General features: G+C 44.1%; 1 protein-coding gene across 1 annotated transcript; it reads left to right on the top strand.

Moving 5' to 3' along the window:
- Nucleotides 1–3,844: 3,844 nt before the first annotated feature.
- On the top strand, nt 3,845–25,645 carry LOC310800115 (protein lifeguard 1; the record flags this gene model as incomplete). The annotated part of the gene is made up of 10 exons (XM_083662686.1): nt 3,845–3,952; nt 4,598–4,769; nt 6,010–6,088; nt 7,706–7,759; nt 8,492–8,582; nt 10,712–10,749; nt 11,220–11,307; nt 17,811–17,900; nt 22,964–23,011; nt 25,493–25,645. The coding sequence occupies 10 exons, from the start codon at nt 3,845–3,847 to the stop codon at nt 25,643–25,645; spliced, it is 921 nt and encodes a 306-aa protein (XP_083518812.1).
- Nucleotides 25,646–25,863: the final 218 nt, after the last annotated feature.

Below are 25,863 nucleotides of genomic sequence, written 5' to 3' on the forward strand. Positions count from 1 at the left end.
ATCATATCCCTATAATATCATTTTATTCTTATCAGCATCATCATCATTGTTGTTTATTTTGTGGTTTTCTGGCAGGTTGGACTAATATAGCCTACCATCTGGAGTCGGGACTCGGGACAGTTTAAAGAACTGAAGAACATATATATATATATATATATATATATATAATATACAATTTTTAATTTTTATAGAACATGCGAACAAGACAAACAGGCTCAGACACAGGGGAAAAAAGAAAAGAAATTGAAAAAAAAATACATAGCCTACATCATTGGCATTCATCATTACAACTTGGTGCTATCAGCCGCACAAAGTGCTTATGTGCTTGCAAAAGACAATGCGCATGAGATCCCACGCAAGGGGTCCACGAGACACCAACCCCTCACCTCAGCCACTTATCATTCTTAACCTCGTCAAAGTAGGCCAAAAACGGATAGTCCCAGATAGAGGACTTCCATTCCTTCAGAATAAGTATTTTAGCAACAGTTGTCCCCGGTGTCCGAGATTGTTGCACAGCTGTTGGGAAGTTCAGAGTTCAGTTAGTCATCGCCCTCCCATTCGATTTGTTCTGTAGACGTCCCTGTATTAATGGCCCAATGTAAGAGTAGCTGAGCTTGAGGAAGAGTAAAAAGTATCCCACAAAAAACGACTCTTAGAAGTACAATTTATAAAAAAAAAATACATGTAACCTAATACATGTAACCTAGTAATTGTAGCCTACTCGAGTATACTACCCACAGAGGCGCATGATTCACAATCCCTTGTTGTAGGTTGGAGGCGTCCTATCAATGTGTAACCAAGGTCACATGACCCTGCCGGATTTCAAAGGGTGTCAGTGTACTGTACTTGACTTCAGCTGAGCTACACTCCCATCTACCGGATGAAACGTTACATTCTTATCACATATAACAGACTAATCATCACAGGAAATTAAAAGAGATTAAAGAAATGATTGCTGCGGTGCATGAAAGCTCCCATCTTAACATAATTATTCCAAAGGCCTGTGGATCGGCATTGGCAGGAGAAAAGATAAAGGGAGGCTTTGCTCTGACAGAGTGGCAGCCTGGTTCGTTTAATGACATTTGAAGAACTTCATCTGAATATCCCATTGAGCCTAATGAGTGATGCATCCTTCCTCCCTACAGCAAAAGTCTTGTCTCTGTGGGAACCAGCTGATAGATAGCAGGTAGACTTTGCCCTGGAGCGGAACCAACTCTACAGGAAGAGGAAGAGCAGCCAAACAGATTACTGGACGTCACGCCAGAGGTAAGGGACTGTCGTGACATTATAATGGATTAGTGCTGTTATGAGTTGATTTATGTGAAACAGACCAAAGGCAAACAACAATTGATCACATTTTGATTACTCGAAACACAGGAGGATTCAGATGCGCTCGATTAATCACATCTCGCAAGTGATATTCCACCGCTCAGGCTGATCTGACCGCTTGGGAACCAAGTCCAGCCAGTAGACCAATATCGGAAACTGTGCTCGGATTTTGTAGATCTTCACCCTAGTGCAGGGGTGCCCAAATTCTTTCCCATGAAGGGCCAAAACTCAATCTGGGTGAAGGGCCGAGGGCCAAAAATAAACGTTGTGGAATTACATTAAAATGTATTGTGTTTTATAGAAAATTAACATTCTAAATCTAAAATAACATTTCAATATAATAATCTACTTTTTATATGTTTGGTAATTGTAATAATTTGCAATTGGTTATATATATTTAAAAAAAAACATCTGCATTTGTGGGGAGCTTAAACATTTAATCAGTAAACACCCTGTTAAAAAGAGTTGTATTTTCCACCTTTGTAATCAAGAGAGAAATTTGACTTAATTCACAACTAGAAAAATCCTCAAGGTACTTTGGAAAATCAGCTTTATTGTCCATCTTTTGTAAACAATTTGCCATGACAATTTGACAAAAACATGCAATATCCTGGTTGCTATTGTGGCTCTTCCTCCCCCCTGGCTAACTGCCCATGTCTCGGAGGAAGCATGGAGCCAGTTTCGGCTCTCCCCAGATCGGCAGAGGGTGGAGTAGCAACCAGGATAAATAAATTAAGTTAGCACTAATGGGGGATAAAAAATGGGATAAAAAAAATTGTGGGATAAATAAATATATATATATATATATATATATATATATATATATATATATATATTTTTTTTTTTTTTTTTTTTTTCTTCGTCTCCCAAATCCGTTGCGGGCCAAAACAAACAGAGCGGGCCCCAAATTGGTCAGCACTGCCCTAGTGTGTCCTTCACATGTTCTGGTTTTGCGGTGTTTGGTGAAGGGAAAGCTGGACAAAGGGAGAGGAGCATGTGATTTTAGGTGGTGGACGTGTTGGCACTGCCATGAGTTCATAGGTTATTATTAGTTCACCTGTATTATAAGGAAGTGAAATACCTTTGCTTGCTCTATTGCAGGTAATAAATTATATGATTAATGAATTGCGTTGCGGTGAGATTGATTAATGCCAAACTGACAACTGATAACAACTGAATTGTACTTTGAGATCAGTCAAGCACCGTGACACACACTCGTCATGAATGGAAGCTTAAAGTCCCTGGAAACCAAAATCCACAAAAACGTTCTAACTATGTTATTTAGGGTCTTATGTTAGTAATTGTGTGCCTCAGAAATTATTATACATTACTTTCAACCCAAAGCCTTAAAATCGACACTTTTCTACAAGTTTCTAAATGTTAAATGGTAAATGGCCTGCATTTATATAGCGCTTTTATCCAAAGCGCTTTACAATCAGTAGGTAGTCTGCATTCACCCATTCATACACCGATGGCGGCAGGCTGCCACGCAGGGTGCCTACACACCATCGGGAGCAAGGAGGGTTAAGTGTCTTGCCCAAGGACACAACGACAGCAGCTGGGAGGGAGCGGGGATCGAACCGCCAACCGTCATTGGCCGACCCGCTCTACCTCCTGAGCTAAAGCCACCCCCGATTCTACAAGGTACTTCCTCATTGAAGAGAGCAGTGCGCGAGGTGCTAAAATGCAGGAGCTTATGACGTCATAAGCTCTATATAACCTTTGTACACGCGCGCAACCCGCCCTACTGTGTGTGTGTGTGTGTGTGTGTGAGAGTAACCTCGCGTCACCAGGCTGTGTCGAGCGCTATGTTGCTCTCTCTCTCTCTCACTAGTCCAGAGAGAGAGAGAGAGCACACAAAGTGGGAGGGAGACAGACACTAAGCGAGCGCTGTGGGGGCAAAGAACGGACAGAGATCTCTTCCTCTCAGTACGCTATGCGCAGAGCAACGCGCGAACACACACACACACACACTCACCCAATCTCTCTTATCTTCTCTCTCTCTCTCCTTCTCTCAATTTCAATTTCAAATAGCTTTATTGGCATGAAAAGACAGTGCTTATATTGCCAAAGCAAATACACATATTAACAGTACAACAATAAGGAAATTATAATAATAAATGAATGTACAGTCTCTCCGAGAGAGAGACAGAGAGAAATTTCCCTGCTGCAGACGGGACACACCCACACAGTCCGCGGGAGAAAATACACTCTAAAATCGAATTGATTCTCATGACTTTTGCCATGACTGTCAAACCTAAATTTATATACTTTGCGACGTTCATCATCGTTCAAATTTGGCTGGTGGCTTATTAACATAGGTTGCTGTGATGTGATGAACTCAAAATGCTAAATTAAAAAAAAAAAAAATCTGGTTTCCAGGGACTTTAAGGCCACAGCTATGGATGAGTTATGGATGACTGTGTGCCATGACCGTCCAGGCCGTGACCTTAAGTGACCTTTACCTCATGTCTCTACTCAATGTCTGGCTATTTTCAGGTAGCATTTGGGTCGAATGGAGCAAACTAATGGCAAAGACAACAACAGTGACTACGGAGCTAATCCCCCGCCTTATAACTTCCAGGACTATGGACAGAGTCCTTACCCAGGGACGAGCTATCAGGTTAGTAGTAGACCTACTACTAGTCTAACATCTTAGTAGGCTTGACAAGGGACAAAAAAGCATTGAACTATCCACCCACAGTCTCAAAGTGTAAGGACTGGGTCAGCAAGAAAATCAGTGTAAAATCATGTAGGCTACTGTATGTCATGTGTATGTCATGTAGGTATCTCATGTGTATGTCATGTGTATGTCATGTAGGTATCTCATGTGTATGTCATGTGTATGTCATGTGTATGTATGTGTATGTCATGTCATGTGTATGTATGTGTATGTCATGTGTATGTATGTGTATGTCATGTGTATGTATGTGTATGTCATGTGTATGTATGTGTATGTCATGTCATGTGTATGTATGTCATGTGGTATGTGTATGTCATGTGTCTGTATGTGTATGTCATGTGTATGTCATGTGTATGTCATGTGTATGTCATGTGTATGTATGTATGAATTCCCTTCCATTCACTCAAATCAAGACAGTAGCCTAAACAGAAAGTGATCATAAAATGAGTTTGACACATGGATACGGTTGAAGGTCTTTTCAGTTTGGGGATGTTTGGCGAAGCTCCAGTGTCTAGAAGTAATTGGATTGAAGGTTGTTTGAACCCGGCTTTGGTGTTTGTGCCGTCTGGGTTTGGGATTCGCCAGGTCGGAAAGGGGAACATTGCAGTCGTCTCTCCTCCTGGGCCCTATGATAACACGCTCCACCCTGAGAGCCAGCAGGCAGCTGGAGGCGACCAGGAGCTTGGCGACGCGCCGCCCGACTACTCCCAAGGCTTTCAGGAGGACAACCAGTTCAGCGATGCCGCCATAAGGAGAGGTGAAAGAGGGAGGAGCCTCAGGGAGGAATAGACAGAGAGGGGGGTAGGGCATTCACAGACTAGTCGACTAGTAAAACCACTAGTCGACACTGTGCTTAGTAGTCGACTAGTCGTTTTTTTTTTTATATCTTTAAGAAAGAACATGAGGTATTTACACGACATACATGGACTATCATATCCCATATCCCCCACAAAGAACATCAAAACACAACAAAACAAAACAAGAAAACTGCATAAGATACACAATAATCCAAGAACAAACAAGACTATTGGACAAACAACCAAACAAAAACAATGCATTCAAAGTAAATACATAGATCTTGCCCTGTTGGCAGCTAGGAAATGCATAGCTTTAAATTGGAAAGCATCCAATCCCCCAGCTGTAGTTCACTGGTGGAATGAACTCTCAAGCTACCATACGTTGGATAACATTTACTGCAAGAGCAAAGGCAGATTCTTAGACATCCCCAAAATATGGCAACCACATACAGAGTTTGACTTTAAGAACTTTTTACCCCAGTGTCATTAGGCTTATCAGGATAGGAGCTGAATGCATTGTTTTTGTTTGGTTGTTTGTCCAATTCTTTGTGGGGGATATGGGATATGATAGTCCATGTATGTCGTGTAAATACCTCATGTTCTTTCTTAAAGATTTAAAAAAAAAACGACTAGTCGACTACCTTTAGGGACGACTAGTCAACTAGTAAAATTCACTAGTCGTGAATGCCCTAGAGGGGGGCAAATAAGAGTCTGTGTGTGTTTTCTGTTTGTGCATTCAGAGCCAAACCAGAATGAGCAATATTTACTCTCTCAATTGCTTCGCAATGTTTTCCTGAAATTGATATTTGGAATTGGAAATGGTTCCCCCCCCGCGCGCTCTCCGCTGTACGCTGCTCAGCTCTTCACCTCCCACACTACGCAAATCATTTAAAACGAGCAGACGAAGACCAAGTGTGGGTTCAATGAATACAGAATCAACATTTTTGAAATATCGTGTGGCGTAAACAGCTCTATCTGCTTGTCCGCCTCCACTGTTTCTCTCTCCGTACAGTATATCAGCCTGACTGATTTTCTTTTTTTGTTTATTTGCAAGCCTTCTTGTCTGCTCGCCCTGCCTTCCTTTCTGCCTCCTGTCTGTCTTCCTGACAGACAGGACCTTTCTGACAGACAGGACTATCTGTTATCTCTACCGTCTCTGTCAGCTGTTTATCTGGGTGTTTTTTTGTTCTGTCTGAGCAGCTTTCATAAGGAAGGTCTATTTGACCTTGATGATCCAGCTCCTGGTGACTGTTGGGATCATCTGTGCCTTTCTCTACTGGTGAGTCACCGTTACATCACATAAGTCTTCATCCATTGAAGCCCGTCGTCATGTAAGAGCTCTTAGTCACTGGGATTTTTGTACGGGGATTTTGGTTAAAGGCTTGAAATACGGTCTGTGGTTAACAAAAGTTTATGAAACAGCAAAGTTTCAGTAAGTGCAGGGACTTCTGGGTTAGGCCTTGGCCACACTGATCCGTCAGAAAATGGACAGAATGGGGTACAGTGGTGCAGTGGTGCAGCGCTGTCGCCTCACAGCTCGAAGGTCCTGGGTTCGATTCCCACCTGGGACGCTGTGAACGCTGAAGGAGTGCGTGCCCGTCCGCATGTCCTCGAGTGCCCGCCGCCCGGGTGGGGTCGTCAAAAGGGCCTTTCTGTGTGGAGTTTGCATGTTCTCACCGTGCCTCCTTCCTCCCTTCACCAAAAACATGCAATATCCTGGTTGCTGATGTGGTTCCTCCTCTGGTCGTTCGGGGCGCCTGTTCGGACGGAGGGGAACTGGTTGGAATAGCGTGATCCTCCCACGTGTCCTACCGGTGAAGCTTCCTCTGTCAGGTGAAAAGAAGCGGCTGGCTAACTGCCCATGTCTCGGAGGAAGCATGGAGCCAGTTTCGGCTCTCCCCAGATCGGCAGAGGGTGGAGCAGCAACCAGGATAAATAAATTAAATTAGCACTAATGGGGGATAAAAATGGGATAAAAAATCGGGAAAAAAATATTTAAAAAAAAAGAAAAGAAAATGGACAGAATTATTGAACGGACAGATGTCTGTCCGATGCATTGTTTTAACGGACAGATGTTAACATGTTAAAATACAGTACTAGCACTGTAGCAGCCTATAATGCTGACCTGGTAATCCCACAATCATCCCGACATTATGCCAGGCTGTCTCCGTTTTGTTTTTGTTTTTGTAATCTTTTGAAGTCACGTTGTACAACAGCAGGATGGTGTACACACAGCATTAATGATAGCCTCCTTCACCGCCTCGGCCGCAATCTTCTTTGAAAAGTTTAAACAAATCTCGGAACGCCTCCTCTCGAGACCTCGACTCTGATTGGCTAAACGGACAGTGACTATCCGACCATCCGATACGTCCGTCCAGAAAAAGTTCATCCCTCTTCAACTTTCTGTCCATCAAAACGTATGCAAATCTTCTGGATACGTACGCTTCTGAGTGCTCCACGGACAGTCGGACAGCTGTCATTGAAAATGAATGGAAGTGAACAGAGAAATGAACGCACACGGACAGACACCACGGATCAGTGTGGCCAAGGCCTAAGCCTCCAAAAATACGTGCTCCCTGCAGTAGCCTACTCTATAGAGCTGTCCCACTGTATATAGAAAATACCCCTCCTCCCTTCAGCATAAGAACATTTTTGACACATTATATATTAATTTGCTTGTAGAAGTATTATTCGCATTATACGTTTCATGTAATGGATGTGTAAGGCCACTGCTTCAGTCATTCCTTTTCACACATTGTATTCTGCTCCCATGTGCATGATGTACTGTCCTCTGTTAATATTTAATACATTCATTCTCCTGGTTTCTATCAAAGAAATTGCACAGCTCTAAAGCAATCTCCCTCTCCCTCTCCCCTCTTCTCTTATTGAATTAAAGGGAAGCTCTCAACGACTGGACGCTGTCCAACAGCTGGTTCAACTACAGCATGATGTAAGCCATCCACGGCCAAACGGAAAACATTTGGTTTGATAGTCTAGTCCAGTGATACTCAACTGGCGGCCTGCGGGCCACATGCGGCCCGCGGGCGCCCCCTGTGTGGCCCGCGATGGAATTGCAACAATCTTTTTTTTTTTTTTTTTACAGTGCACCTGAATGCAACATGCAAGATACCCGCTGAATACGTGTCCAAATGTTCATGTCATTCTGGCCAATACTCCTGCCCAATACTTATAGCATTTCAGTCTGGAATATGGAATATCTTTCAATAATCTATGATTTAGCTGCTAAATTGTCAAATACCGCCATCTGCTCGCTACCCAGGCACTTATGTATATACTTAACCTAACTAACTATCCGGTGTGCACAACATTGTCAGACTAAACTCCGGCTGACACCCCAAAAACCTACAATCCGCTACAGAAAAATGTATATTGATTGTTTATTAACTGGCCCCTGGCCTTCTATCATTTCACGAAAGTGGCCCCCGGGCAAAGCAAGTTGAGTATCCCTGGTCTAGTCGACCACTTACAAATCTTCCATTCATGAAAATGTCCCCCATGTAAAACTGCCACCCTACTCTGATTTCTAATCCCACAATAAACAAGCTACAGTGTGCATACATAATGCCACTGGACCAATTCACATTTTGAACGCAGCGCTTATTTATGAGTTTATCCCTGTTTACTTTGCTATTTATGATGCACTCTATATTCTGTGAAATAGGGCGGTGGTGATCGTGCTCATCGTGATGCTGTCCTGCTGTGACAACCTCCGTCGTCAAGTCCCCCTCAACTTCTTCGCCCTGGGTTTGTTTGTGAGTAGAGCCTGCAGGGCCTAAACCCCTCCACACCTGCTCCATTTAGAGCCTGCAGGGCCTAAACCCCTCCACACCTGCTCCATTTAGAGCCTGCAGGGCCTAAACCTCTCCACACCTGCTCCATTTAGAGCCTGCAGGGCCTAAACCTCTCCACACCTGCTCCATTTAGAGCCTGCAGGGCCTAAACCTCTCCACACCTGCTCCATTTAGAGCCTGCAGGGCCTAAACCCCTCCACACCTGCTCCATTTAGAGCCAGCAGGGCCAAAACCCCTCCACACCTGCTCCATTTAGAGCCTGCAGGGCCTAAACCCCTCCACACCTGCTCCATTTAGAGCCAGCAGGGCCTAAACCCCTCCACACCTGCTCCATTTAGAGCCTGCAGGGCCTAAACCCCTCCACACCTGCTCCATTTAGAGCCTGCAGGGCCTAAACCCCTCCACACCTGCTCCATTTAGAGCCTGCAGGGCCTAAACCCCTCCACACCTGCTCCATTTAGAGCCTGCAGGGCCTAAACCCCTCCACACCTGCTCCATTTAGAGCCTGCAGGGCCTAAACCCCTCCACACCTGCTCCATTTAGAGCCTGCAGGGCCTAAACCCCTCCACACCTGCTCCATTTAGAGCCTGCAGGGCCTAAACCTCTCCACACCTGCTCCATTTAGAGCCTGCAGGGCCTAAACCCCTCCACACCTGCTCCATTTAGAGCCTGCAGGGCCTAAACCCCTCCACACCTGCTCCATTTAGAGCCTGCAGGGCCTAAACCCCTCCACACCTGCTCCATTTAGAGCCTGCAGGGCCTAAACCCCTCCACACCTGCTCCATTTAGAGCCTGCAGGGCCTAAACCCCTCCACACCTGCTCCATTTAGAGCCTGCAGGGCCTAAACCCCTCCACACCTGCTCCATTTAGAGCCTGCAGGGCCTAAACCCCTCCACACCTGCTCCATTTAGAGCCTGCAGGGCCTAAACCTCTCCACACCTGCTCCATTTAGAGCCTGCAGGGCCTAAACCCCTCCACACCTGCTCCATTTAGAGCCTGCAGGGCCTAAACCCCTCCACACCTGCTCCATTTAGAGCCTGCAGGGCCTAAACCCCTCCACACCTGCTCCATTTAGAGCCTGCAGGGCCTAAACCCCTCCACACCTGCTCCATTTAGAGCCTGCAGGGCCTAAACCCCTCCACACCTGCTCCATTTAGAGCCTGCAGGGCCTAAACCCCTCCACACCTGCTCCATTTAGAGCCTGCAGGGCCTAAACCCCTCCACACCTGCTCCATTTAGAGCCTGCAGGGCCTAAACCCCTCCACACCTGCTCCATTTAGAGCCTGCAGGGCCTAAACCCCTCCACACCTGCTCCATCTCTCTGTCTCTCTCTCTCTCTCTCTCTCTCTGTGTCTCTCTCTCTCTCTGTCTCTCTCTCTCTCTCTCTCTCTCTCTCTCTCTGGCTCTCTCTGCCTCTCTCTCTCTCTCTCTCTCTCTGTCTCTGTCTCTGTCTCTCTCTCTCTGCCTCTCTCTCTCTCTGTCTCTGTCTCTCTCTCTCTGGCTCTCTCTGCCTCTCTCTCTGTCTGTCTCTCTCTCTCTGTCTCTGTCTCTCTCTCAAATTCAAATTGCTTTATTGGCATGAATGTCATAACAACAATATTGCCAAAGCATCAAGAAACAATCACATTAAACAATCAACATCACTACTCATGAATAAAACAATAATACAGTAATACAATACACACAATGCAATAATAATACACATTAATTATGAAACATTGAGATTGAGACACATCAGTGTAGGTCACTCACTGTCCCTCAGGTTGTGGCTTGTTGAGACATATTGGGCAGACAGGTAAGCCCTGTCTCCTTCGCCTAGGACTAGTTTTAATTTGGAGAGCTCATTAAGTTCTTTGAAGTCAGGAATTACAGAGTTGAACTTATTGAAGTAAATATTCCTTGTTTCTTCAAAGGTTTTACATTGTAGGAGGAAGTGCATCTCTGTTTCGACGTCACCTGTCAAACAGTGACCACATGTTCTGTTTTCTTTTGGTTGCCATGATTTCTTATATCTTCCTGTTTCGATTGCCAATTTGTGGTCTCTCTCTCTGTCTCTGTCTCTCTGTCTCTCTCTCTCTCTCTCTCTCAGACTGTTGCAGAGGGCCTGATGCTTGGATCTGTGGCAGTGTGAGTGCGTGCGTCCTTGGGTGGGACCCTGGATGTGATTTGTATCTTGACAGTTTGCCGGTCATCCAGAGATGAAGCTGTGTGAGACCTGATGTTATCGTTGCTGGTTAACAAATGATGGAATCCTATTGTCCATGTTTTGGCAGAATATAAATCAGTCACAAACTGTTTGAAGAGCCACTTGTTATGCAGCAGTGTAAACAGATTGTAAACATAAGCCACCTTTTCCATCAGAGAGACGCTTTGCTTTCTCAGCTGCTTGTCACTGTGATAGAGATGGCATCACAGAAACCTCACTATCAATAATTCAGTCCAACGATCGTATTAATAGGATATTGCCATAACTGAAGCTTTTAGTGATATAAAATGAAAATCATGTTTTTCTTTCTGTCTGCTTGCCGACTGCTTAGACATGGCCTCGTCGGTTTCTGTTCCCATATGCATGTGTTTGAGTGTTCTTCTGTCTGCAGGTTCTTTGATGCTGAAGCTGTTCTCTGGGCTGTGGGGGCTACGGCGCTGGTGTCCTTCTCTCTCAGTGTGTTTGCTATGCAGTCAAAAGTAAGACCTGTCACTCTGACCTCAGTTTGCAGTGCAGTCAAAAGTAAGACCTGTCACTCTGACCTCAGTTTGCAGTGGGATCAAAAGTAAGACCTGTCACTCTGACCTCACTTTGCTATGCAGTCAAATGTAAGACCTGTCACTCTGACCTCAGTTTGCAGTACAGTCAAAAGTAAGACCTGTCACTCTGACCTCAGTTTGCAGTGGGAGCAAAAGTAAGACCTGTCACTCTGACCTCAGTTTGCAGTGGGATCAAAAGTAAGACCTGTCACTCTGACCTCACTTTGCTATGCAGTCAAATGTAAGACCTGTCACTCTGACCTCAGTTTGCAGTGGGATCAAAAGTAAGACCTGTCACTCTGACCTCAGTTTGCAGTGGGATCAAAAGTAAGACCTGTCACTCTGACCTCAGTTTGCTATGCAGTCAAAAGTAAGACCTGTCACTCTGACCTCAGTTTGCAGTGCAGTCAAAAGTAAGACCTGTCACTCTGACCTCAGTTTGCAGTGGGATCAAAAGTAAGACCTGTCACTCTGACCTCACTTTGCTATGCAGTCAAAAGAAAGACCTGTCACTCTGACCTAAGTTTGCAGTGCAGTCAAATGTAAGACCTGTCACTCTGACCTCAGTTTGCAGTACAGTCAAAAGTAAGACCTGTCACTCTGACCTCAGTTTGCAGTGGGATCAAAAGTAAGACCTGTCACTCTGACCTCAGTTTGCAGTGCAGTCAAAAGTAAGACCTGTCACACACTCTAACCTCAGTTTGCAGTGCAGTCAAAAGTAAGACCTGTCACTCTGACCTCAGTTTGCAGTACAGTCAAAAGTAAGACCTGTCACTCTGACCTCAGTTTGCTATGCAGTCAAAAGTAAGACCTGTCACTCTGACCTCAGTTTGCTATGCAGTCAAAAGTAAGACCTGTCACTCTGACCTCAGTTTGCAGTACAGTCAAAAGTAAGACCTGTCACTCTGACCTCAGTTTGCAGTGGGATCAAAAGTAAGACCTGTCACTCTGACCTCAGTTTGCTATGCAGTCAAAAGTAAGACCTGTCACTCTGACCTCAGTTTGCAGTGCAGTCAAAAGTAAGACCTGTCACTCTGACCTCAGTTTGCAGTACAGTCAAAAGTAAGACCTGTCACTCTGACCTCAGTTTGCAGTGGGATCAAAAGTAAGACCTGTCACTCTGACCTCAGTTTGCAGTGGGATCAAAAGTAAGACCTGTCACTCTGACCTCAGTTTGCTATGCAGTCAAAAGTAAGACCTGTCACTCTGACCTCAGTTTGCAGTACAGTCAAAAGTAAGACCTGTCACTCTGACCTCAGTTTGCTATGCAGTCAAAAGTAAGACCTGTCACTCTGACCTCAGTTTGCAGTACAGTCAAAAGTAAGACCTGTCACTGACCTCAGTTTGCAGTGGGATCAAAAGTAAGACCTGTCACTCTGACCTCAGTTTGCTATGCAGTCAAAAGTAAGACCTGTCACTCTGACCTCAGTTTGCAGTGCAGTCAAAAGTAAGACCTGTCACTCTGACCTCAGTTTGCAGTACAGTCAAAAGTAAGACCTGTCACTCTGACCTCAGTTTGCAGTGGGATCAAAAGTAAGACCTGTCACTCTGACCTCAGTTTGCAGTGGGATCAAAAGTAAGACCTGTCACTCAGTTTGCTATGCAGTCAAAAGTAAGACCTGTCACTCTGACCTCAGTTTGCAATGCAGTCAAAAGTAAGACCTGTCACTCTGACCTCAGTTTGCAGTACAGTCAAAAGTAAGACCTGTCACTCTGACCTCAGTTTGCAGTGCAGTCAAAAGTAAGACCTGTCACTCTGACCTCAGTTTGCTATGCAGTCAAAAGTAAGACCTGTCACTCTGACCTCAGTTTGCAGTGCAGTCAAAAGTAAGACCTGTCACTCTGACCTCAGTTTGCAGTGCAGTCAAAAGTAAGACCTGTCACTCTGACCTCAGTTTGCAGTGCAGTCAAAAGTAAGACCTGTCACTCTGACCTGTTTGCAGTGCAGTCAAAAGTAAGACCTGTCACACACTCACCTCAGTTTGCAGTGCAGTCAAATGTAAGACCTGTCACTCTGACCTCAGTTTGCAGTGCAGTCAAAAGTGAAATTTCATAAACGGTGAGGGGTCAGCTATGCAGTCAGTTACATTTTCATACCCAGTGCCAGGCAGATTTTTTTTAGAAAGTGAGCAGATTGTTATGCAGTCAGCAGTAAATGTCTAAAATGCGGATCTGTTTTTGCTATGCATACAAAACTAAGTACTTAAATGCTGAGATCTGTTGGCTACCCAGTCAAATACTCTTTTCTGCACTCTTTGCAATCAGAAGTCAGTTTCTATCTACCTGAGTCCCTATCTGTCCCATCTTACTCATGGGCCCCGAGTACCAGAATGTCCTACTGTTAATTTGCTGTTATTTCACTTAAAGGATAGCTTTACGGGTAATCAACCCACTTTGTATCATTAATAATCTCGGTAATATAAGCACATGGGCAGTGACAGTGGCGTAATTAGGCTTTATACCATGGTCTGAGTGAATACTCGATTCTGATTGGCTGCAAGGTGTCCATTAAAAAGTGATATTGTACAGTGATAATGGACACCTAGCTAAATGGTCTGTTCACCATTCATATCAATGCGCCATAGTTTCAACAGTGTTATCAAGAGAGCAGTTTGAGTTTTTTAACCCCGTTAAGGGTTAATAAGGTACTTTTGCAACTTGAGAAAAAAATTGAGTCGGTCAAAGTAACTATTTAAATCACCCCTGTGTGCTCAGTTTATCAAAAATAACTCTTATTTACAATTTTGATTTTCGTTTCGGAGATTTTTAACCTCGCGTCACCAGGCTCTTCTCGGCGACAAGATTTCCCTCGGCTCGTGCAGAGAGAGAGAGAGAGAGAGAGAGAGAGAGAGAGAGAGAGAGAGAGAGAGAGAGAGAGAGAGAGAGAGAGAGAGAGAGAGAGAGAGAGAGAGAGAGAGAGAGAGAGAGAGAGAGAGAGAGAGAGAGAGGCATTTCACCACATACAGCACACGCAGTGCGAGCCCCCGCTGCACTGTTTGACTTCCTGAAACTCTTCGCTCTTAAATGTTAATATACTTGGCCAATACGTATCTATCATACAAAATAAAGCAAGCAGCCAAACGGTAATGTCTTCATTTAATGTAGAACGCAAAACATCGTTAAACCTGCATTCCTGTGATAAAGTTAACGTTTGAGTCGGCTTTAAAACGGAGGGTGGTGCAGGTGGGAGGGACTATTTTATTTCGTGGAAGACTGATTTACAGTATGAATAACAGACATTTAGCCATTTAGATTGCTTTATTTATTACACATGGAAATATAAATGACTGGTCTTATTGTTTTGTTGGCAAGTGACCATGGTATAAGCGGGTTAATGCACTTCGAGGTGTACATTATCACTTTTTAAGGGACTTCGCGGAGGCAAACCATCCTCGGCTTCGCCTCGGACGGTTCACGCCTCCGCGTCGTCCCTTAAAAAGTGATAATGTACACCTCGTCGTACATTAACCCTTACATATTGTTATAGAAAATATGGACTGACTCATTATTTTTCGTCAGACAGATTGTTAGCCGTCTATTGTGCGTTAGCAGTACCCCCGAAGGACCCAAGACACAAACAAGAGCCATGCTACGCGAAGGGATATTCCTCCTCTCCAGCTCCATATGGTCAATGATGTCACCAGAACCTCACAGGAGACTCCGCTGACATGTTGGAAAGAGAACGCGTTCATATCTTCTCATACGATGACACCAACCCACTGAATCCAGTAAACTAAACTTAAAGCTATAGCATTCGTTAGCCTAGTAAGCTACATGAGGGCAAGTGCCGAGTGCATAATACAGCATGGAAGTTTATTTGGAGTCGGACTGCAGCAGAAACCGTAAGTACGTCTCGCTCGAAGTTCTGCTGGAGAGGCAGAATCTGCTCTGAGGGCGGCTGTTATTGTTTATTTTTTAAGTATGTGCACATTGCATGGAGAGCCTTAAAGCTAGCGCGAGCATCGGAGACTGAAAACAAATTGAGAGGCGGACCATATACGGTGTCGATGATTTGATTTGACAATTCTGGGGACTGGCTTTGGCATTGGCCAATCCTGTCGTGTTCCACCCCCAAATCGAGTGGGATTCAGCGTGTTGTCGTGCTACGCGAGTGGGATCCGCCGAGTACCAGGCAGCCAGCTACTTCTGTGTGGAATGAGCGGACAATCTGATGCATGGGTGCTGCCCGCCCGCCTGGAATCTCCGAGGGGAGACCCCTGACTACCACGCTCTCAAGCGCGCGCCATTATCGATATTGCAGTAAATACAATATTCCTGGAATGCGAGTTTTAACGAGCCAGTTACATTTCTTTGCATTCTTAGATAGTACCGTTTTTGTTTTTTGTTCATGTTTCATACAATTGGTCAAGTTAGTAGTTAGTTTATGGGATATGAATTCTGCAGATGACAGGCACTAGGTGGCATTTTCTACTTCATTTGGAAGAGAAAATGATCCTGAAATGAAGATTTGATTGACAGCCGCCATGTCGTGATATGATTGGTTGAAATGGGGTAGAAATTTGATAGTACTAGGTGACGTCAGCAAACTGTAGATTACTGTTATGAATGAAATCTTGAAAAATTAACTTTTGATGTGAAAAAGTGTCAAAAACGAAATAAATTAGATTTTTGTGATTTTTTTGCATACATTATTAAATAGGTGCACTGCATACCCAGGTATTTGAACTAAAATAAAAGAAAAGTAATTTTTGGGTTCAGCTCGACTTTAACAAGCCTTAATGAGTTGCAGCTGGTGGGGGCGGAGATTCTGCAGGCGGCAGCAGGAGCATTTTTCTCCGTGAGGTAAACAGAGAGAGAAGGTAAAACACTGCCCATGTGCTTATATTACCAATATTATATATGATACAAAGTGGTTTGATTACCGGTAAAGCCATCCTTTAAGTAGAAGTAAAAGTCTACTTGTGTAAATGTCAAAAGTAGCTAAAGTTACTTTAGAAAAGTTGCTTGGGATGGGATCATTTAACTTGCACTAAGCTGTGGAAAGTGAGGAGGTGTTTTGAGAATCACTTTATTGATAGTTTGGCTGTAGACCAGTGGCCGGTTGCACCAACTGGTCTTACACTGGTCTTAGGCTAAGTTGGTCGTAACTTTACGACCTAACAGCTACGCCGGTTGCACCAAGACGACTTAAGCCTTATTTTCACTAAGACCAGGCGTAACTCCTACGCCTCGTCAGGAGGAGGCGTAGCAGAGATCTCCGCGGAGACCTTTTTGACCGTCATCGTCGTAACACCGCCAGTTCGCCGTCTTTGAAAGCACAACGTTAGATTATAACTAACTAGTTGTGTGGCTTAGCCTTCCCAAATGTTGCCGTTACTTTTTTAGAATGTAATACATAGAATTGGGAACGTTACATTCAATTTCATTCAGACTCCCTGACACTAATCGCCGCCGCCATTTTCCCCCGGGGCTTCCACAGGAGGAGGGGGGTGGGAGGAGGGAGGGTGTAGTGACGCACATACAGTAGTGGGTGACGGCGCGAGGCACATGTGGGCCAATCAGAGGGCATTCCCCGACAATTCACATGAACGCGCATTGCTACGACCAGCGTAGTTAAGACCAGAGTAAGCCGTGTTGGTGCAACAGGCGTAAATCCATGGTCTTAACTAAGACCGACGTAGGAGTTACGACCAGGCATAGTTAAGACCAGTTGGTGCAACCGGCCCCAGAGGTTTTCAACGTGGGAGCCGGGCCTCCAAACCATTTCAGGGGAGGCTCAGTGAATGGAAGTGAAAAAATATTACATTTGTTATCAAAATAGCCTAAATGTGTGTGATTTGGTTAAGAGATAGTTCAGAGATACAGCAGTTTTGTGGAATTTTACAGATTTTCCCACTTTCCCAGAGTCAGAAGCAAATAAATGCCTTCAGACAGACCTCTTTTATTTTTTATGTAAAAAAAGTTTATTGAACATAACACTCTGCTGTAGACATTTGCCAGCCTACATAATAGTGGTCAGGTTGGAGTTTGATGCCCCCAAACATAAAAACAGCACCTAGGGCAAAAAGGCAAGGGGACCGCCCTTACAGCTACATGTCTATTTATTCATTAAGAAGCAGGCCCATAGGCCTTGAACCTAGCAGGGTTCATGCCGTCTTCTAGATGTGTTGAACTGCAATGTGCCCGTGATGTAGCCGTCCGCAGCGCTACACAGCACAGCTGCAATGCAGAGGACCATGAGCGCCCTCACTTTTGATGAGCACAAATGAGAGATACTCTGGCTGCATTTTGTGTTTGAGAGGCTCGTCACATTCAATCTCTCTCTCTCTCTCCCCCCCATGCCCCGTGCTCTCTCTCTCTCTCTCTCTCTCTCCCCCCCATGCCCCGTGCTCTCTCTCTCCCTCCATGCCCCATGCTCTCTCTCTCTCTCCCCCCCATGCCCCGTGCTCTCTCTCTCTCCCCCCATGCCCCGTGTGCGCCAGTGGGACTTCACCGCATTAAATGGCTGCATGTGGGCATTTTTCTGGACCCTCTTCTCCTTTGCCTTGCTCTGTGGGATCATGCGCTCGATGGTAAGTCAAGTACACCTTTTCTTTTACCAACACTGAGAATGTTCTGACATGACTGTATAGCAGTGGTACTCAACCGTGCCCTAATCAGGAGGAGCCACATTGACAAAAAAATATAGATTTCTGCAAGAGCCACAATCCAAAAGCGTCCCTTTCCTCCTGAAACCAGTTCTGTTCTGTTCGAGTCGTCTCGCCAGCTCTTCAACCCTCAGCTCTTCGCCTTTCAGGAAGTCCCAACCGCCATCAGCCTCACCAACAAGGCCCAGAAACCTCTTCCGCCAAGGGCCTCACCAACAGCCCCCCCCACACACACACACACACACACACACACACACACACACACACACACACACACACACACACACACACACACACACACACACACACACACACACACACAAACTCACTACCTCCTCCTAAACTCAACTGAACTCCCCCCCCCCCACAAAACTGGAACTCATACTGTATCTAATTTAATGCCTGGCACCACAAACAATCTCATTGACAGAGGTAATTATTAAAATTTTTGTCTTGAAGAACAATAAAGTAGCCTTAATGACAGATGTATGCATTTCAACAGGGGAAAATGATAAGAAAAACATTATCTGTGCTGTTTACAACAAGCTATGTGGCCATTAGTATCTGTTTCTGAGTGTACGAGGCGTACCTGAAGGCACCATGAGGGCTTCACCCACTCTTTACCATACAAAGCGAAGTAGACGCTCAACCCTGTTAGTCCAACGGTTGGCTCGTTTTTACATTCGCGCGGATGGGGTTTTGACATTTTTGGTGGTCTGAGGCTAAAAGTGTGCTCAGGTCTTTTTTTCTGTGTGTTTTACAAAAGTCTCCCTCTCACCATGTTAGAACACTTCGTGGCCTCCTGTAGCGAAAATACTCACAGGTTTACTGTTGGCGGTTGTTGCATGGACCGCAAATTCTCATTGACTTCCATTATAACATACTTTTTTGGGACCTCCAGCCATTGAAAAAAAAAATGCACTCACATTATGTTTTTATTCTATCATCCTGGACCAAACACCTTGAAATTTGACCTTGAAATAGAATTTTGTGGTTGGCTGAAAATTTGGGGGAATTACATGGCCTCAAAGTCCATTGCATAGTTTTCCCATTGGTTTCAATGTTAATTTTGAACAAAAACAACACTTTTTTTAGGACCTCCAGCTTTTTTCCCCAAGAAAGATTATTTCCCTGATGTTACACATCTCACCTTGAGTCAAGGCTTGTAATTACTAGTTTCTATTGTGTTTCGCTATTTCCCCCTATTCCCCCAGTTTTGGCACAACAACCAATTACATGCAGTTTTCATGAAATGTACAGGAAATTGATCTGTATGCCGAACATGGGAAAATATTCAAAAGCAGAATTTTACAGTGCACACTACTAATTTGAAGCCTTTAGACCAGGATAGATGCTGGACTAAAGCTCATTTGTGTTTTTTGGGGAAAAAGTCTGGAAGTCCTAAACAGGCACTTTTTGCTTTTTTGGCTCAAATCATGCAGTAAATATGAAAACCACTGATGATGTCACAATGTCTATGAATGTCATCAGTGACATCATTAGTGACCAAAAACATCTTACGACATCACTGATGATAATCTGATTACAAAAGTAATCTGATTACAAAAGTAATCTGATTACAATGAGTAACCTGATTACAAAAGTAATCTGAATTTACAGATAGAAATTACATTGTATACTGAATGTTGCTGCCAATCTTTGACCTATCCCAGGCTATGAAATCCCCCCCTTGAAAAATCCACTTTGCATTTATGGGAACAAAAATGTATGGGAAATTGTGTTTTTACTGTACTTTTACTGTACTTACAGTACTACTGGACACTGGCATTTGAGGGGTTAAAGTTCTGACTAAGTATGAAATGTTGGTACACATAATGAGGGATGAAGTTACCAATGAATAAAAAAAATATATAAAAAATGTTTGGGAAAGAATTAATAATAATCTTATTAATTATTCATATTTTGGGTAGTTGCTTGGACCAACAATAAAATGAGTTATAAAAAGATAGCAGGGTACAAGGGTTAATTTTACGTGCAGATAGCGCGACTACGCTTCCTCAAAGTGCGGATGGCGTGACCGCAGTGTCTAACTGGGACTGGTAAATTGATGTAAATTCCCTGCACATTAATGCCTATTTAACTTAGCCTGTAAATTTCATGTACATTCAATGTAAACTCTTATTTAACTCCGACTGTAAATTCATGTAAATCCACTGCCTATTTAACATCTATTTAACTCAGTTTGTAAATCTCATGTAAATCCAACGTAAATTCATATTTATCATCCACAGAACACTTCACCGCTCATGTACATATTGTATATATTGACTCAATTTGACTCGATTTGATTGCACTTGCAACCTTGCGATTGCCGTTAGTTATCTTCCTACTTCTTATCCCTAGGGTAGGGTTAGGGTAGCGTAGCGGTCACATCAATATTGATGTGACCGCTACGCTGCATACAGACACTAAGACAAATTCCTCGTATGTAACTTGCATACTGTGGCAATAAAAGTGATTCTGATTCTGATTCTGAAGTCGGTACTGAACCTTGGGTGCTTTGTTTCATGATGGAGCTGCAAATTGGACGTTTTGAATTGTGATGTTGTCACAAACCCATGGACACTAAGAAAAACTCCAATTCCCAGTCCCGCAACGACCCATAAAGGAGCCGTGGGTTGAGTAGCACTGCTGTATAGTGTTATCCCCTTATATTTACTGGTGTACCAGGTACACCATTAAGTTTAAATAATACTAATAATACTAGTATAATAATTACTAATAGTAAGTATTATCATTTTTTGTACCATGTATCTTGATTGTTTAGACACTAGGATTTTCTTTTATTTCTGTATTTGATATGTACCGTAAATTCCGGACTATAAGACGCACCGGTCTATAAGCCGCACCTTCAAAGGTGACTATTTTTTTCTTCTATAAGCCGCACCGGTCTATAAGCCGCAGGTGTTTTGATGTTTAATTACCATATGTAAGGCTTCGTGCACAGAGGGGATTGTCGGGAAAGAGATGGCTGTTTGGGGAAGCTCCCATTTATTAACATTTCAACAAAACAAAAGTCAGGTCACTAATCCCCAGACAAAATCACACATTGTGGTATTTTTTGTTTTTTTTACAGTGCACACAGTGTCCGCGGTGTGGTGAAAAGAGGGCAAGAGAGGAAATTAAAACAGAAGTGGATTTATAGTTAGAAAGAGTGCTAAAGAAGAGAGAATTCCGTTTTTTATTTTTTTATTTTAGTTACTCACAGTACTATTGACCAGTCCAACTCAAAAGATATTCGGCAGTTTCACTTTGAGCTCTTGTTCCGCCGCTGGGCACACAGTGTCCGCGGTGTGGTGAAAAGAGGGCAAGAGAGGAAATTAAAACAGAAGTGGATTTATAGTTAGAAAGAGTGCTAAAGATAGTCCGGTCTGGTTATGACGAGTCTCGCTGGGTACAGTACGCCAAAGCGATATCCATTGACTCGATGATGCTGTTGTATGTTGCGCGTTTCTGTTGCACCAACGCGGAGAGGTCCTGCCGGACGAAAAAGCGCGTACCCTCCCAGGTGAGGGGCTTCTTCCCCGCAGCCTGGAGGATGAGTTGACGGTCGGGCCAGCGGAGTAGGCAGATGAAGATGGCCCTCGGTGGCAGGCCGGGGTCTGGACGTGGCCGAGGCGCCCGGTGTGCCCTGTCCACCTCTGGTGGTTTCTCGCCTTCCTTCAGGTCCAGGATGTAACACAGGATTTTGCCACAAAAGCGTCCATGTCACCAATCTCAGCTCCTCTTTTACATTGATCAGGCGAATGTTATTTCTTTTACTCCTGCTGATTAAGTCATCAACCTGCGTGTGCAGGGTTTCGATTTTGCATTTTATCCATTTTCGGACTCACTGTGTTGTTTTTGTCCTCCAGTGCGCGGATGCGCTTTTCCGCATTATAAACTCTGTTCACGGTTGCCTTAGTTTCTTTAGTGAGTGAGTGGATGGACTTCTGCACGTTTTCAAACTTGTTTTCAAGCTGCTCAAAACCTCTGAGCGATGTCGGACTTAATCGATAGTGTTTCACGGAGTAAAAGTTTAGCCCAAGCGTGTATCTCCAGCCTCCAGCAGGTGAGTCATTTCCTCATTCATGGCGTGATTGCTTCGTCTTTTTCTTTCTGCTTACCTGTGTTGTGTTATGTTATGTTATGTTATGTTGTTAAAAGAGGGCAAGAGAGGAAATTAAAACAGAAGTGGATTTATAGTTAGAAAGAGTGCTAAAAAAGAGAGATTTTTTTTTTTTTTTGGAAAAAATCCATAGATAAGACGCACCGTTATATAAGCCGCAGGGGGCAAAAAAGGCCAAAAAACGGGAAAAAAGCCGCGGCTTATAGTCCGGAATTTACGGTACTGTGTGCGCACAGGACTCTGTGTGCCCGGGGACTACAGATGCAAATGAGCTCTTAGGTATCTCTGGTGCAACATGTTTATTGTGTACTGTCCCTGCTCAAATACACAATAAAGATAAGAAAAGGGGGGAAGACGGATGAAAAAAAAGCCAAATTAGAGACTGCTGCATATTTGTCAGGTGGTATTTCACAGTTTGTTGAAATATGTAATGAAGGGTTGCCATTGCAAATTCAAACGTTTGTTAGATCCTCTTAAGTGCAAATGTGATGTTTTTCCACCAAGTCTTAAGAAATACACAACATCTTTTAGCCAGACAGAAAAAGAAGGTGTAGCAGGAGACTTCCACGCCAGCAGTCTCCTCTGTGCTATAGCAGAGCAGGAGACTAGCAGAGCAGTAAATACGATGCAATGAGGAATTTCAAAAAGTAGCCAGAAGTGGACACGGCTGCAGCGTCAGTGAATTAGGAGCTTATTGTGGGTGCAGCAGAGCAGTCATATCTAATGTTTGTACTCCACTAGTCATAGTTATGATGTCATAGTTATGATGTTAGGAAAAAGTCACTCCTCTATGAAACTTCTGTTTAATGGCAAAACAAAACTCCCTCCGCTGATTTTGTATCTCTGCTTCTTTCCACAGTATCTTTACATTGTATACGCCTGCCTGGGAACCTTGGTGTTCTCCATTGTAAGTACACTCTAAATTGTGCAAGGGAAACGCTGTCCCCCGACCAGGGGCGGACTGGGATCATAATTCAGGCCGGGCATTAGATACCAAGCAGGCCAGGCCGATGCGTGCCGGCGACCAAAGGTTTGAAGCCAGATTTGGGCCGTTTCAAGCCCAATTTGGGCCGTTTGAAGCCCAATTTGGGCCGTTTGAAGCCCAATTTGGGCCGAGTCCAATTTTACAATGAGATGCACCCAATTTAACCCTGAATAAAGTAATAAAACCACTAGTAAACCAGTAGGCGGCGCCTGGCCTGCTGTTCAATGAGTGGCCTGACTGAAAAAGAGAGAAACTCCAATGTCCCCGTGGCCTTTGGTTTCAATGACGCAGCACCTAGCAGCAGTGGGCTAAATGTTCACAGCCACCTCTCTGCACGCCTTTGGCATTAATGGCAAATGTTGTGACCCGACCCGTCCGCCGGCGGAACGAAGCGCCAGCGCACATGGAGCCCAGCAGGGCTGTAGGCGGCGAGTTGCGGCTTGTTTGCCGCTGGCGAATTTGGACGTCATCAATCATGTTGTGCTCGTTATATGGATTAAATTAAGCTGGGTAAAATAAAATATTAATAATCAGAAAATTATTAATATTTTATAAAATGATTAATTATCAAATATTTAATCCTTAATAAGGATTAACCTATGGGCACCACCTGTTCATCAACAGGCCAGCTTAATCAATCACAGCTAGTCTCTTTCTGAAGTAGTGCAGTCTTTTAAATCCTTAAACAGTGATTTACCACAATTGTACCAAAATCACACTGAAACAGTTGAATTCAATTAAAAGTTGACACTATTATATGTAAAATAAAAGAGGGATATTGACATTACAATCAACAAGTTTCTTCTATAACTAAGTTACATTCAAAATCATTGACCTATAGGAGGGAAAATGTGAGGGAAGGTATGACCTCTGCATACGAGTGTAGGGTTACCGGGTGGTCACTAGATGGCGCCAGAGCGCTGGGTGCGTGTGTATATATGGATAGAGCTGGCTCACCGACTTGTCACGAAATGGCGGACACGTTAGCTTCCGCCTATCATAACGATTCTCATAACTGACGCGCGCACGCACACACACAGTCATCCGAGTAAAACGTTGCCAATTTACGTGTCTGCAAGCCACGGATACAATCGCAATGTAAATTTGAAACAAAATGGCAGATTTGAAAAACGAACAACTAACAAACTTTGGTTATGTTTAGGCAAGTAAAACAACTTGGTTAGGAGGATCTTGGTTTGGGTTAGGGGAGGTATGTCCAAAGTCCGGCCCTGCGGCCAATTGCGGCCAATTGCGACCGATTTTAAGTGGCCCTCGGCTTGTCTCTTAAAATATACTATACTGTATGTGGTCGAGCAAGTTCAATGTGCATTTTTTCCGTTCACCTAACGATGACAGCACTACCATACAATTTGTACAAGCACCAAGTAGGAACAGCACAGGCAGAACTCATGTTTTCAGATGGTAAACAAAATCCTTAGGGTACAATTGTATGTGATTTTTTGATTTTATATTTTTATAACCCATATGATGCAAGAAGAAGATGGCCCCCTGGCATTATCTAACCTGGCCCCATTCAAAAAAAGTTTGGACACATCGGGGTTAGGGTCCACCCCGACCACAACGCCCTTACTGGCCACTGTGCTTTTTCAATATTTAATAATATTTCAATAGCAGACTATTAGGCCCCTTAGAATGATGCATAATTAATAAATATCTTTATTAATAGTATTTTCTTTACTATTATTGTACTCCTGTGTGCCTTTATGTTTCTATACACCTGAACTGATCTGGTCTCTCTTTCTGCCTCTCCACGCATCTCTCTTTGTCTGTCTCTCCACGCGTCTCTCTTTGTCTCTCCACACATCTCTTTCTGTCTGTCTCTCCATGCATCTCTTTCTGTCTGTCTCTCCATGCATCTCTTTCTGTCTGTCTCTCCACGCGTCTCTCTTTGTCTCTCCACACATCTCTTTCTGTCTGTCTCTCCACGCGTCTCTCTTTGTCTCTCCACACATCTCTCTTTCTGTCTGTCTCTCTACGCGTCTCTCTTTCTGTCTGTCTCTCCACGCATCTCTCTTTCTGTTTGTCTCTCCACACATCTCTCTTTCTGTCTGTCTCTCCACACATCTCTCTTTCTGTCTGTCTCTCCACGCATCTCTCTTTCTGTCTGTCTCTCCACGCATCTCTCTTTCTGTCGGTCTCTCCACACATCTCTCTTTCTGTCTGTCTCTCCACGCATCTCTCTTTCTGTCTGTCTCTCCACGCATCTCTCTTTCTGTCGGTCTCTCCACACATCTCTCTTTCTGTCTGTCTGTCTCTCCACGTGTCTCTTTCGGTCTCTGTCTCTCCACGCATCTCCGTTTTGTCTGTCTCTCTGTGCATCTTTCCTTCTGTCTCTGTCTCTCCGCGCGTCTCTTTCTGTCTCTGTCTCTGTCTCTGTGTCAGTACCTGGTGTTTGATACCCAGCTCATCCTGGGCGGGAAACACAAGAAGTATGCCATCTCTCCAGAGGAGTACGTGTTCGCCGCCCTCAACCTCTACCTGGACATCGTCATGCTGTTCCTCCTGCTGCTGAGGCTCATTGGCCTCTGCCGCTGACCTTGAAAGCTTTGAAAGCTTTGAAAAGTTTGTGAATTTGGGAGAAAATAGAAAAGGAAATAGACACGGGTCATTGAAAGTGCTTGAATTTATATATTTTGTGCAAGTAGGTTATAGAAATTGCAGTTTCTTGTTTTTTGTTTTTTAAATGAAAGTGATAATCTCAAAGATTTTCATGTAAATAAATGTATGTTATGTCAGTATCTATCACAACTGCG

The sequence above is a fragment of the Poromitra crassiceps genome, assembly GCF_964638095.1.
Source record: "Poromitra crassiceps genome assembly, chromosome: 29".
Lineage (NCBI taxonomy): Eukaryota > Metazoa > Chordata > Actinopteri > Beryciformes > Melamphaidae > Poromitra > Poromitra crassiceps.